The sequence below is a fragment of the Ochotona curzoniae genome, unplaced genomic scaffold (assembly GCF_017591425.1).
Source record: "Ochotona curzoniae isolate NIBS_2020 unplaced genomic scaffold, NIBS_Ocur_1.0 contig_4792, whole genome shotgun sequence".
Lineage (NCBI taxonomy): Eukaryota > Metazoa > Chordata > Mammalia > Lagomorpha > Ochotonidae > Ochotona > Ochotona curzoniae.
The window spans coordinates 7,140,011-7,153,312 of record NW_024466389.1 but is presented as its reverse complement, the minus strand read 5'-3'; the positions used below and the strand labels follow the sequence as shown (position 1 = coordinate 7,153,312).

General features: G+C 51.9%; 1 protein-coding gene across 1 annotated transcript; it reads right to left on the bottom strand.

The window, feature by feature from the left end:
• Positions 1-656: 656 nt before the first annotated feature.
• On the bottom strand, positions 657-12,599 carry AADACL4 (arylacetamide deacetylase like 4). The gene is made up of 4 exons (XM_040987667.1): positions 12,438-12,599; positions 6,934-7,150; positions 3,827-3,890; positions 657-1,431 (listed from the first exon to the last, which is right to left on the bottom strand). Exons 1-4 carry the CDS (start codon positions 12,597-12,599, stop codon positions 657-659), a joined length of 1,218 nt encoding a protein of 405 aa, XP_040843601.1.
• Between the last annotated feature and the right edge of the window lie 703 nt (positions 12,600-13,302).

The window sequence follows — 13,302 nt, the reverse complement described above, 5'->3', positions numbered from 1 at the left end:
GTATTGTGGTGCAGTGCAGAGAGTTGGGGGAAGCTCAGTGTCAGGGTATAGCATGATGTCAGGGTGCATGGCAGTGTTGAGGGGTAGAGTGACCCCCGTGCCCTGTCTCCCTCTTGGCCATAGCTGCCCCTAGATCGGCCCTAGGTCCTAGGTCCATCCCCAGGGTGGATGTGCAGAGGAAACTGGTCATGGCAATAGCACACCGCATGCCGGCAAAAACCAATCTAATGCCAAGCAAGGCACTGACCATGAACGCAAGCCCAGGTGACCCCTGTCCCTTCAGGAGCCTGGGCCCCAGCCACACTTTGTCACCACACTACAGACCGGCTACAGTCACAGGGATCCGCTGCTGGCATTTATTCTCCACACACTGCAGGTTAGGGTTCTGAGTTGTCACCAACAGCATCCCCTCCTGCCCTGCCCTGGTATGATTTCTCGTGAATGACAGTGATGGAGAACTGTGTGGGATCCAGACCCGGGCCTGTTCAGTGCTGGCTGGGAACACTCAAGGTGGGCACCCAGGACGCTGGGCAAGACTTAGCTTCCTTATGCTCCCACGTGGTCGATGGGGACTCAGCATCCAGGTGGTCACACAGAGGAAGCCTGCCAAGGGACTAGGCAGAGGCAGGAGGCCTTTGATGACCCCAGGACTGGCATCAAATACCCTTTATGTAACAGACTACAGAATTCATGATTTTATGAGAACATGGGAAAGAGAACATCTTCTTGTCAAATAGAATGACAGATCCATGAAAGCCGTCCTCCACATTGTACCACGTGACAGGGACCCCCTGGTCCTCCAGGCGCTTCTTATAGAGCAAGGCATCATCACGGAGGGTGTCATTCTCACAGCTCACAAGCAAGGCTTCTGGAAGCTGAGCGATGATCTCATCTGCTGCCAGGATGGGGGAATTTTCCGCCTGCAGCAGGTGCTTCATCTCCAGATAGGCAGCCTCGTTAAAAGGGCCAGGAAAACTGGGTTGGTGGTCTTTGCTCTTGAATTCCTTGGGGATATTGTCTGAGCTCAGCCACTTCCGGTACTTGCTCCAAACATCCGGAGGTATAAAAGCACCAGTCAAGAGGGCGTGGTGCCAGGAGGCGTCAATGGCCATGTACTGACACACAACAGTCATTAGGAACTTGCGCGTAAGGAATGGGACTCTTTGATTCTTCTGCATGGATGGCAACTGCAGGTTGATGCCCTGGACAGTAGGATTAATTAGGACCTGAGCTCGGATCCGAGGAAGGTCTGAGTGCCCCACCAGGCTCTGGGTGACCAGGGCCACAGCCCCTCCCCCAATGCTCTCTCCACAGACCACCACTCGGGAGGGGTCCACCCCATAGGTCTTCAGAGCCTTCAGGAAGTGGATGGAGGCATTCAGACAGTCTTGCGTGATGACGGGGCTGTGATGGTCGGGGAGCTTGCGGTACCTGGGCAGGGGTCAGGGGAGTCAGAGAAGAAACAAAGGCCATCCACGTGGACAGGTGTCACAGTGGTCCATGGGAGCTGTGCCTCCAGCCCCCTGTAGGAGACTGTTATCTGACCACAACCTCAGCATCATTCTGCAAAACTGATTTTATTCTCACCACCTCACACCGATTAACCACATTGAAGCAGCACTCAGCAACCGCAGCAAGAACAGGGTCCTCATCACATCCACACACGCGGGTGCCCTGTTCAAGGCTTCCAGAAGGATGAGAAGCCGCTGGGTGTTGGGACGGTCCCAGCCTTTGGGGACTGTCACAACAGCACCACGGAGTAGACGCCACTGAGACCAAACGTCACCTTCTCCACAAGCCTGGGGAGGGGTTGCCCCTTCCATCCTGCTGAGGACTCAGGGCACATCTGCTCCAGTGCCTCCTCCCCTTACCTCAGGGTCCTTCAGGGGTCCCTCCACCCTGACACTGCCCACGGTGGTCCTCTGGCAGCACTAAGCCCCTCTCTCTGTCTGTCCCTCCACCGCCACTGGCATAACCACACTGGCCCCAGGCCACATCCTCCCAGTCTCTGCCACAGAGATGCCTGAGACAGCTCCCACAGGTGTCACTGCAGGTGTTTGCCACAGCTTTACCTCTGCCTCTTCTGGGGTCTTCCTAAGGTCACCAATGTTGGAGCCTGTGTTGTGTCACAGGAGGTTCAGCTGCTGCTTGTGATTCTGGCATCCAATATTAAAGCACTGGTTCAAGTCCCAGCCCTTCCTCTTTGCAATCTAGCTGCTAATGTACCAGGAAAGGCGGTAGCAGATGTTCTGAGGGCTTGGGTCCCTGCCAGCTGCATGGGAGACCAGGAGGGAGGTGCTTGCTCCTGGCTCAGACCTGCCTATTGAGCCATTTGAGCAGTGAACCAGAGGATGCACAGTTGCTCTCTCAACCATTCCTTCTCTGTTGTTTATCCTTTCAAATAAATGAATACATATTTTTTATTTTTAAAAAATTGCAAAGACCTCTAGAGAGGAGGTTCTAATTGTCCAGATTTCCAACACAATGGTCCACCTGTTGGGAGGTGTGTCTCTGAGTACCAGAAAGACGCTCTCTTCCCCAGTCTCATCAGAGAAGATCAGAGAGCTAGGGCCTTGCTGTAAGACACCTAGCTCTTGTGCCCACCTAGCCTTGTCAGCCACGTTTTGAGGGGTCGAAGTCGAGGGAGACCTTACAAGGGCATTTTCCACGTTTCACTGCTCTCTGTAACCTGTTATTCCTGACCTGTGACCTCTTGGTCCAACAAGCATCTTGTACTGCCTAAACCCCACTCCTCCATCCACCCCAGGGCCCTTCTCTCCTTTTTCCTTTTCAAGGCTCTGAATTGTGTACCAAGAAACTCTGTGAGTCTCTCTGTTAGACTGATGTGTTTAGTAGTGTTTTGCTCTGTTTGTTTTTTTTTTATTTGGGAGACAGTCCTGCCCCAAAGCTCTGTCTGGACAAGCTCTCCCTAGGCACAACTTCACTAAGCCCAAGCCAGCAGCTGCGAACTCAGTGCCCGTCTCACTCAGGTCAGAACACCTGCAGAACTAACTCCACCGCCACCCTAAAGTGCCTTCCCTCTCTCCCCCAAATCCTTTTCCAGCGGAGAAAGGCAGAGCCTGAGTCCTAGGCCCGCCCACCTTTGCTATGAGCTCATTATTTCTATTCCTAGAAAGTACATGATTATGTAACTTTCTAGAATTTTTTATGTAATTTCACATGACTATGTACACTGTGGTGTGGCTCCCAGTTCATTTATTTAAATGCTCATGTGGCATCCCATAATAGCTCACTGGCAGTGTGATTTAACATTCATGACATACCATTTTTAAAGCCCTCCTTGCTCGTGGATATTTGGACTGATGCTAGCATTTGTTTGGGATTTTCTAAGACATATTTATTTATTTGAAAGAGTGGCACAGAAGAGACAAAAAAAAAAAAACTCAAAAAAGCTTCTATCTGTTGGTCTGCTCCCCAGGTGGTCACAACAGCCAAATTAGGGTGAGTTTGAAGCCAGGAGCCAAGAGCTGCATCCTGGTCTCCCTCCAGGGAGACAGAGACCTAAGCACTGACACTGGCCTGTGCTGCCTTCCCAGGAGCATTAGCAGGAAGCTGGATGGGAAACAGAATAGCCAAGACTTGCTGGCATCACTACTGGTGGTTTAATCCGCTGCTCCACAAATTCAGCTTCTGAAGCCAGGTCTTGCTATTCTGAGCTGAGCTGCACCTGTCTCTAGGGGTGTCGGGGTGGAGCATGACAAAAGTGCTTCCTGGGGCTCAGGACCCCCTCTCTGTGCTAAATCACTCAAGAATCCCCCCACTCCTCTACCCATGGAATATCTACCAACTGCGTTTGTCAACTTACCCAACTGACAACAGAACAGAATCGGTCTCCCGGGCCAGAAAATTGCACAAGCCATGGTAGGAATCTGCAAGACAAGACAGTCCATGCGTGACAGGGGCCCAGCTCTGCCATTGCACCCAAGGACAACTGAATGAGACAGTGGGCAGGAGTGTGACATCCGGTCCCATACATGGTCATATAGCAGATTGAGCCACCACCTGCAAAACCAGCCACTCTAGGTTCCTGACTTCAGTTCAGCTCAGCCCTGCCTGTTGCAGAGCCATATGGGGAATGAACCAATCAATGGAAGACCTCAAACTCTCTCTGGCTCTCCCCGTCTCTCTGTAATTCTGTCTTTCAAATAAATAAAATAATCTTCATAAACTTTAATATTTTTATCTATTGAAAGCAAGAGTAACACACACACATACATACAGAGAGATAAAGAGAGATTCCATCCTCTGGTTTACTCCCCAGTTGCCCATAACAGAGCTAGGCCAGGCCAAAGCCTTCATCCAGGTCTCCCCTGTGGGTGGGAGGGTTCTAGCCACTAGAGCCATCCTTCACTGCCTCCCCCAAGACATGTTAGCAAGAATTGGACCAAAGTAGAGAAGCCGTATCTCCAACTGGCACCCAGATACAGGATCTGGCCTTGGCGGACAACGGTGTGACCCCTTACACCACAACACCAGCTCCTATTTCTGTAACTGACTGACCCCTCTGCAGTGACTCTGTTCACCTCTGCTGGGGCAAAGCCCACAAGCCAGGCACAGCCGATGTCAGCCCTGGCATTGGGCATCAGGGCTCTGGGGTACCTGGGGCTCACCTTCTGCAGCATTTGCTGCCGCCGTGGGGGGTAGCTGAGGGCCACAGACCTGGGTGATTTGAAATGGGCAATGCCATACTAGACATGTGAGGCTGCCCTGCCCTGTGACATGCATCAGGTAATTTTGTTTGTAGTGTCTCCACCCCTAGCTGAACCCCATACCAAGTGGGTAGAATCTCAGGAGTGGGTTCAGGCTTCAGGGCTGGCTTAGCTGGTGCACAGGTAACCTGTGCAGGACCAGGGAGGTGAAGACCGGCAGAAAGGAGCTGTGCACTGAGGACGCAGCTCCAGCAGGCACTTGGCACCCACAGCCACCCCTCACAGGAGCTCTCAAACCTGTCCGCACACAGGAGCCACCTGGTGGCTGGTGAACAGCACTGATAGCTGGGTCCTGCTAGAGCAGACAGCCTGCTGTAGGGCCTGGGTGTGCCTGGGACTTAATGTTCCCTGGTGATTTTAACACAGTGAAGCTGCCAGCCAAGAGCTGGGCCTGGTCACCCATCCAGCCTAAGCCTCATGCTGTCAGCTACCTCTAGAGATTTGCACCTGCCGTGTGCACCTGCTGTCCCTTCTGCTCACACTGAGCAGGGTCAGGATTCAGGAATGCAAAGAAACATCTGCTATGGGCACAAAAGCAAGTGTACTTCGTCTCTGGGTGACCAGACAAATGGACGCAAGACTCTAAGATTCTAATCTGGTGTCAGAGAATTCCATGTACATCCTGGCTGAATAATCTGGTTTCTGACATGTGGCAATGGAGGCAGTGGCCTCATCACCTCGTCCTTGTCCTGGTGCAGGCTCAGATGCTCGTCCACCAGCTCCCCTAGGGCTGCCCCCTCTTCCTCTGGGGGGCCTTGGTTCAGATTTCTCCTTCTCCGAGGGTCTCTGTGATGGAGGAAGCACAGGAGGTGGGAGTCCCTCTCTGCCCTTCCACCAGTCACTCTGTCTAAATTCTCTGCCTGTGTGATCTCCACTACCCTTCAGTTCCTTCCTTTGATTCTCAGTTCCCGGTGGCTAGGGGCTGACACTGTCCCCTGCGCTTGCTTAAGGTCTGACCCTTAGGAAATGTTTGGGAACCATGTGGAGTTCAGAGTTCATGAGAGTGCAGTTGTGAGAAACTATACATGGATTTCAAAAACTTTGTTTTTGTACCAAAGTTTCATTTTCCAGGAGCTTTGGGAAATCTGCTAGGTTTACAAGGCAAGCTCCAGCTTTGGAAATGACACCATCCCCAACAGGGAGAGGGAACATCCCAGGCAATGTGTAATGCGGATGGGCAGCACTTCTGGAAAGAGAACAGGGCAGAGCCTGAGTGTGCAAAGTAGCCACAGTCATCTGAGACGGAGAGGTCCCTGTGGCACCCTGAGTGTCAGAGCTGGAGTGGCCACTGCTATGTATGACATCGGGCAGCCATCATTGCACCTGCTCCTCAGGGAAACTCCTCCTGGGTGAGGAAGAAGTCCACCCATTCACATGGCCAGGTGGTCTCCCACATGTTCATGCGTCCTGCTATCCATAGACCCAGCCAGGTGTCCATTCACAGGCCAGCCTTTCATGCATCCATTCACTCCTGCTGTCATGCACTTGAAACACTGAGACACTGCACTCAGCTCTCAGCCCTTTCCTGAGCTACCTGTCTGGCCTGCCAGGCATATTCTCTCCATTAAATCCTGTAGCCTTCCCTGGGGTGAGTGACTGGGCACTCTCAGATGTCATCTGGAAAGATGCCCCTCCACTCTGACAGACACCCTGCCACATTCAGCCTTGCTCCTTGCTTACCATTGCAAAACCAAAAAAAAAAAAAAAAAAATTAAAAGAGATGGGGCCCCAGGATCTTGCAACAAAGAAAAGGGGACTGCTCGCTGGGCACCGGGGCAGTTCCTGTTCTTACTGGTGGGGGATTGGACAGTGAGCTAGAAGCAAAACAAGTTCAGGTGGGAAACGTGCCCAGGAGAAGATGACCAGGGACCATGTGGGGGTGGAGACTGCAGAGTGGGCAGGGAGGGGTCTGTAGGGAAGATGGTGGCAAGGAAGGAGGCTGCTCAGGGGAGGCATGGCTGTGAGTGGGAAAGAAAGAGAGGAATCCCCGCCAAGGCAGCCTGTCCCGCCTGGGTCCTCCTGCTGTGAGTGTAGACAATGCAGGCTGCATGGCCATCTGTAGACTCGTGCCCAGATCCCCATGCTGGGCATCCACATGTGTTGGTGGCTCTGAGGGACTCAAGACTGGCTTGCAAGGGAGACGTGGGCAGTGCTGACACAGAGACAAGCCCCTTCCCTCCTGCAGCCCTGGGAAGCTCCTTACCGAGGCTCCCAAACACAGCACCCCCTCCATGGTAGAAGATGATGCCTCGCCTGGGGCCGGGGGCCGCTGCCTTGGGCTGGAAGAGCCGCACGGGGATGGAGCCGAAGCGCAGGTTGGTCACCTTCACTTTGGGGTCCTTTTTGTTGATCCCCAGGTCATGTATGAAACGGGCAAATTTGGGCATGGGGCAAATGCCCAGCTTCTCAAGTATCGTCCCCTGTTGGAGGAAAAGAGGGAGGAAAGAAGACACCAGGGGCTGGAGGGTCCAGAATGCAGGCACCACCTGCCACCTCTCCCTGCTAGGATGCTTTCCCATTTTCTCGTCCTGCACATTCAGGGGAAACTCTGGGCTCCCAGGGGGGCCAGGTCTGGAAGGCCGAGTTTTTAGATCTTTCCTCCCACACATCTTGACTGAATGATAATATTGGCTCTGGCTTAATAGTCCTTTCCAAAATCCACCTCAGCATCGCCAACGGACAGGACTTTCAGAGATCCTGTTAAGAGGCGATTAGTCATAGCACAGAAGGTGGACCCCAGCTGGCTCTCTGGAGTGGGCTAACTGTGGAGCAAGTGGACTCCTGATCAAAGACGCCATTCAGGATGTGAGCAGTGCAGCCACCATCACTTGCCCTGCTGAGTCCCGAGTGCCGAACATGCTGCTTCCAGTCCAGCTCCTTGTTAGTGCACTGGGCAGGCAGCCAGTGATGGCTAAGTGCTCAACCCCTGCTGCCCACGGGGAAAGCTGTGTGGAGGTCTTGTCTCCTGGCTTCAGCATGCTTCAGCCTTTGTTAGAGAGGCCAGTTTGGAAAGTAAACCAGCAAAAAGATTATCTCTTTTGAAATAGTTACAGGGAGAAACAAACCAAAGGAGAGAGGGGGATCGATGTCCCTTCTGCAAGTTCACCTCCCAAATGGCCAAAATAACCAGGCCAAGGCCAAGAGCCAATAATCCCACCCAGGACTCCCACGGGGGTGCAGGAGCCCAAGGACTTGGGTCGTCCTCTGCTGTTTTCTCAAGTGCATTAGCAGGAAGCTGGATTGGAATTGGAACAGCCAGGACTCAAACCAGTGCCCATGTGGGATGCTGGAGTCACAGATGGCAACTTACCCCCACTGCTCTGCAACGCCAGCAAACAAATAAATCTTCAAAGTCAAAGACCAAAAGAGAAAAGATCGTGTTCAGTCCAACTTTCCTCTCCTCTGCACAGGTGTGTCCACTGGCCTTGGTGCTGTAAGTGACACAACAGGAAGTTCCGTACCAGGTACTTGGCTCATGTTTTTCAACGTCCTCACCTGCAAGCTTCTCTTGTTTGTAGATTGTCCAGCCCTTGCTGATCTGTTGTAGCAGTACCAGGTGAACTAAGGTGTGGGATTTAGCAAAAGGGCAGCCCATGTGGGTGCTACATGGAAGGATGTCTTTGAACTAAACAAACCAAACTGTCTGAGCAATCTGGCCAGTTCTGGGCTGGACTCTGCCCAGTCCACAGCACCAAAGGTGGTTCATCACCTGTGTCTACACTCATCACAACAGGCCTGGAGCCAATATTATGACAGATTCACAGGAAGCACATGTGTCCAACAAGAAAGAGATGTGAGTTCAATCGGCAATGTCCCCTGGGGCTCCAGGTAAGGGGAGTAATAGCACAAGAGCCATCTGTTTGCTAAGCGTGTTTTTAAATGAGTATGCTCACTCTAATTCTTAACAACCAACACCTGCTTGTTTCATGACATTCACAATGTGGGGCGTCTCTGTTGTAGGGAAACCAGCATGGCTGACACCCCAAAGCTACAGTTTGTCAGTAGTGACCCAATTGGTCTTGATTATTAACTTGCTTCAACTTTTCAACAACTCTTCTAGCCACACACAGGTGGAGAAAATGAGGCCTAGGGTCCACATACTTGGTCCAACGCTGTTCAGCAAGATGCAGGACTTGTGTCCTCAATCCCTCAGCTGTAAAGATCCTGGATTCTAGACAAAGTTCAGTAGATCAGAGCTCAAACCTGAATGCTACCCTTCACTGCCAGGGCATCATCTGCCCTGAGCTTCCATTTCTGTTGTTTATAAGACGGGAACAGGTGTGACTCAGGTCAGGGCAAGGTGTGAGGGTTGGATGTGACCATGTTGGGGAGCAGTAGCTCATTGGGCAAGGTGGCTCCTACCTCTTGCTTGCTCTCAGAACCATTCCAGGACTTGAACTGGACACGGTGAGTTGGCTACGCAGTGGGGGTGACTCGGTCTTCCTGCCCCACACCCCCCAGATGAGCACACCCAGGCTCTCCTGCTGAGCCACCGTGAATCCTCCTGAGCTCCCTGGCTGCACAGCCACATCCCTGCTCCGCTTGCCCACACACCCTGGGTTCATCTGAGTCTCCCACAATTCCTTGGGAAGCTTTACCATTTGTCCACCAGGTGGGCAGACTCCAAAATGCTTTCCTTTTCAAAGACAAACGTCATGTTCTGGGAGCCACCCCCTCTCCTGTGCGGTGAAGGTCATTGTCTCCTTGGGGACCCTAGGATCCTGTCCAGAACCCTTTGGAAATCCTCCAAGACAATGTGGTCATCTGTGTGTCTGCCCACCATCACCACCACCAACAACAACAACAACAACAAAGGATGCTTCTCTCTCCTTCCTCTCTCGGCCTCCAGCAAGCAGAATTATCAATGCTGGGTTCAAGAATTTTGAATAATGCAATGTGTTGTCAAACTGCTCTAAACCACTGAAAGTCCACTTGGTATGTCAGGAAATGACCTTGATTTTGATTTCATACTATTATTCTCCACCTCATGGAGTAAGGTTGGATTCATTCTCATATCAAACCTAGAGTGATTAAGGAAATGCCATGTCTGTCTGCATGGACTTGACAAATGCACCACAAATGATCTACCTTACTAGACCCTTCCACGTGCCTGGCACTGTGCTGTGCCTTTTCGATGTGGTTCTCATCGAATCCCTGCATCTTTCTCACTGAAAGCCTTGCTGGCTCCCTCAGCTTTTCAGAGGCAAGAATGGAGACTCGGGGCCAACCTTGCGACACAGCAGTTAAATTGCCACCTGCAACACCTGCATTCCACTGGGGCACCAGTTCAAGTCTGGGAGGACCCACTGCTGATCTAGCTCCTCTCTAATGCTCCTGGGAAAACAGCAGAAGATGGCCCAAGGGATCAAGAATATGGCCCACGTGGAAGATGTAAATAAAACTCTTGGCTCCTGGTTTCAGCCTGGCCCTGCCCTGGACATTACAATCATCTAGGGAACCAACCAGCAAATTGAAGATCTCTCTGTCTCTCCTCACTATAACTGACTTTCAAATAAACAATTTTTTTTAAAGGAGAAGGCCCAACACGGTAGCCTAGTGGCTAAAGTCCTCCCCTTGAACATGTTGGGATCCCATATGGATGCCGGTTCTAATCCTGGCTAGACCCGCTTCCCATCCAGCTCCCTGCCTGTGGCCTGGGAAAGCAGTCAAGGATGGTCCAAATCCTTGGGACCCTGCACCCACATGGGAGACACTGCACCCACATGGCCCCTGGCTTCGGATTGGCGCAGCTCTGGCCACTGCAGCCGCTTGGGGAGTGAACCATCAGACAGAAGATTTTCCTCTCTGTCTCTCCTCCTCTTTGTATATCTGACTTTCCAATAGAAATTTTAAAATATGTTTTTACAAAAGAGAGAGAAAAAAATGAGGCTCAAAAACATGAGATCACAAAGGTTGTATTTGGGCAACTCAGAGTATAGGCTCGGGTCCTTCTTGCTTTCTGGAATATAGAATCTTTTTTTGTTTTTATCTCTCTGTTGGCCGGAGCCAAATGAACATTAACCACTTGGATGTCATCTTCCTCTTCCTCATCTCCATCATCAGGGCAGTATGCCCTGGGCAGGGTAAGAGGTGGGGCAAGCAAAGCCCATCATGGGGCAACTCATAGCAGGTGTGCCAGGAAGAAGCTGAGCTAGTGGACTTTCAAAGAAATAAGAATGCCTGGAAAGATCTGGACTTTCCTAAGCCCCTAAGTACCTGAGACCCCCCTTGCTAGTCCTGGAGCCCTAAACAGACCCAGGTATAATTCCATACGGATTCAGCCACTGGATGAGGATAAACCAAAGAAATGAGTACTTCCTGCACTCTGCCTGCTGCATTCAGGTCATTATAAACCAGACGGGAGCATTTCTCTAAAAGTGACCCATAGCCACAGCGGGAAGTTCCAGCAGCATAGATACAGCTTACTCCATCACAGCATTTCTGAATCCACTAACCCCGACTACACATTATCTAATGCTGTCAGACCCATTTTATGGATAAGGAAACTGAGACACAAACAGAGAGGTGAAGCAGATGGCCCAAGACCAGACAGCAGAGCCAGGCTGGACATGTGGCCGGTGTGCCCTCTATCCCTGCCGCCTCCCACCCCTACTTTGCAGGGGATTACTGTGATACACTAGGGCCACTGAAGGCTCCCCACTCAGGGATGGAACACGGGGTTTAAGCCTCATCGCCTGCTTCCTACAGGATGTCAAAGTGCAAATCACCTGCTACCCGGGAGTGTGCAGATCTACCTGCTCCCTGCTCAGAGTCTGGCTGGCCTGTGTACCCCAAAACACTGGGTGAACCCCTTCATGACTTCCACCAGCCCTGTGCTCAAGCAAGGTTGACAGAGTTGACTAGAACAGCACCTGCCTTTCAGGTGTGGACAGTCCAAGCAGTGGAACTGCCTGGGGGCAGGGAGATGCAGGGAAGGTGGCAGATGTCCATGCAGCTGACAGAGTGTCATCCCTCTTGGGCCAGAATCTCTTGGAAGGCTGAGAATGGATCTGAAATTGCCTCTGAACTGTTAGGGGAAAAAAGAGGCTGCTGGGGGCCAGTACCATGCTGTAGTAAAGTGCCACCATCCCATATGAATACAGTTTCATAATCCTGGCTGCTCCACTTCCAATCCAGCTCCCGGCTAATGTGTCCAGGAAAGCAACAGAAGATGGCTTAAGTCCTTAAGCCCCTGCACCCACATGGGAGACCCAGAAGAAGCTCCTGGCTTCGAATCAGCCCAGCTCTGGCCATTGAGTCAATGGATGGAAGATTCGTGTGTGTGTGTGTGTGTGTGTGTGTGTGTGTGTGTGTGTGTGTGTGTGACAGAGAGAGAGAGAGACAGAGTTCCTCTCTGTAATTCTGCCTTTTAAATAAAAAATTCTCTGCCTCTTTAAAAAAAAAAGCGGGAGGTACTTATATTTGCTAGATGAATAGGATGGAGTTAGGAAGTAGGGGATGGGGAATAAAAAGAAGGAAAGGAGAAAAGATGGGAAGGAGGAAGGGAGGGAGAAGGGGAAAGAGGAAGAGAGGGAAGAGGGAGAAAAGGAGGAATTACGGAACAGCGGGTAGACAGGGAGTGTGGCACTGCCTGAGTTGGGGCCTGTGAACCCAGAGAGCTGGGAGAAAGGAGAGGAGGCAGAGGAGCAAAGGATGGGAAGAGCCTGGAGCAGGCAGCTCCATCCCCACTGGGCCGGGTGGACTCACCAACGTGACCACGTACAAGAAGACACAGTGCAGAAACCGCAGCTTTGCAGGGTGCTGCACGGACGAGGGGATGTGTGTGGTGAAGACGTGCTCGAGGACAACCCAGACCAAGACACCCAGGAAGAGGCTGGGCAGGCCCAGCAGCAGCAGCAGCAGCAGCATGGTCCCAGGACTGCAGACCCAGCCTACGGACTGGCGGGAAGAGGCCCTGGCCAGTTATATGGGCCACCGCCTCCACTCTGTCCCACGTAGTGCTTGACACAGTGGCCTGACCTGGCTTCCTACCGTGAGAGCAGGCAGGGTGATGGGACTGGAGGAACCTGCTGGCCAGGGAATGCAGGAAGCAGGAAACCCCGTCAGGGGGACCCTAGGAGGTGGGCTTCCCAAGAACCCCACGCTGGTCCTATCCCGTCCAATTCCTGTGGATCCAAAAGTGGGTCTCTCATGGGCCCACACAGCCTCTGAGCCTTCAACTGTAAAATAAGGGGCATTTCATTCACAGAATGAGTTAAGTTTGGAGCTCACGGCACAGTGGGGTAAGTCTTTAATCGCGTTCAGTGCTCTGCTCTGCTTCTGCTCCAGCTCTTGCTGAGTACCTGGGAAAACAGCAGAAGACGACCCAAGTGTGTGAGCCATGGCCACACACGTGGGAGACCCAGTCGGAGTTGTTGCCAGTTATTTGGGGAATGAAACAGTGGATGGAAGCTCTCTTTTCTCTGTGTCTCTCCCTGTCTGTCATGCTGCCTTTGAAATAAATTTAAAAATCTAAAAAGAAAGAGAGAGAGAAAGGAAGGATGGAAGGAAGAGTTTGCTTTGGCAAGTACACACACACATGCAAAAAAAAAAAAAAAAACCTTGAAATCCA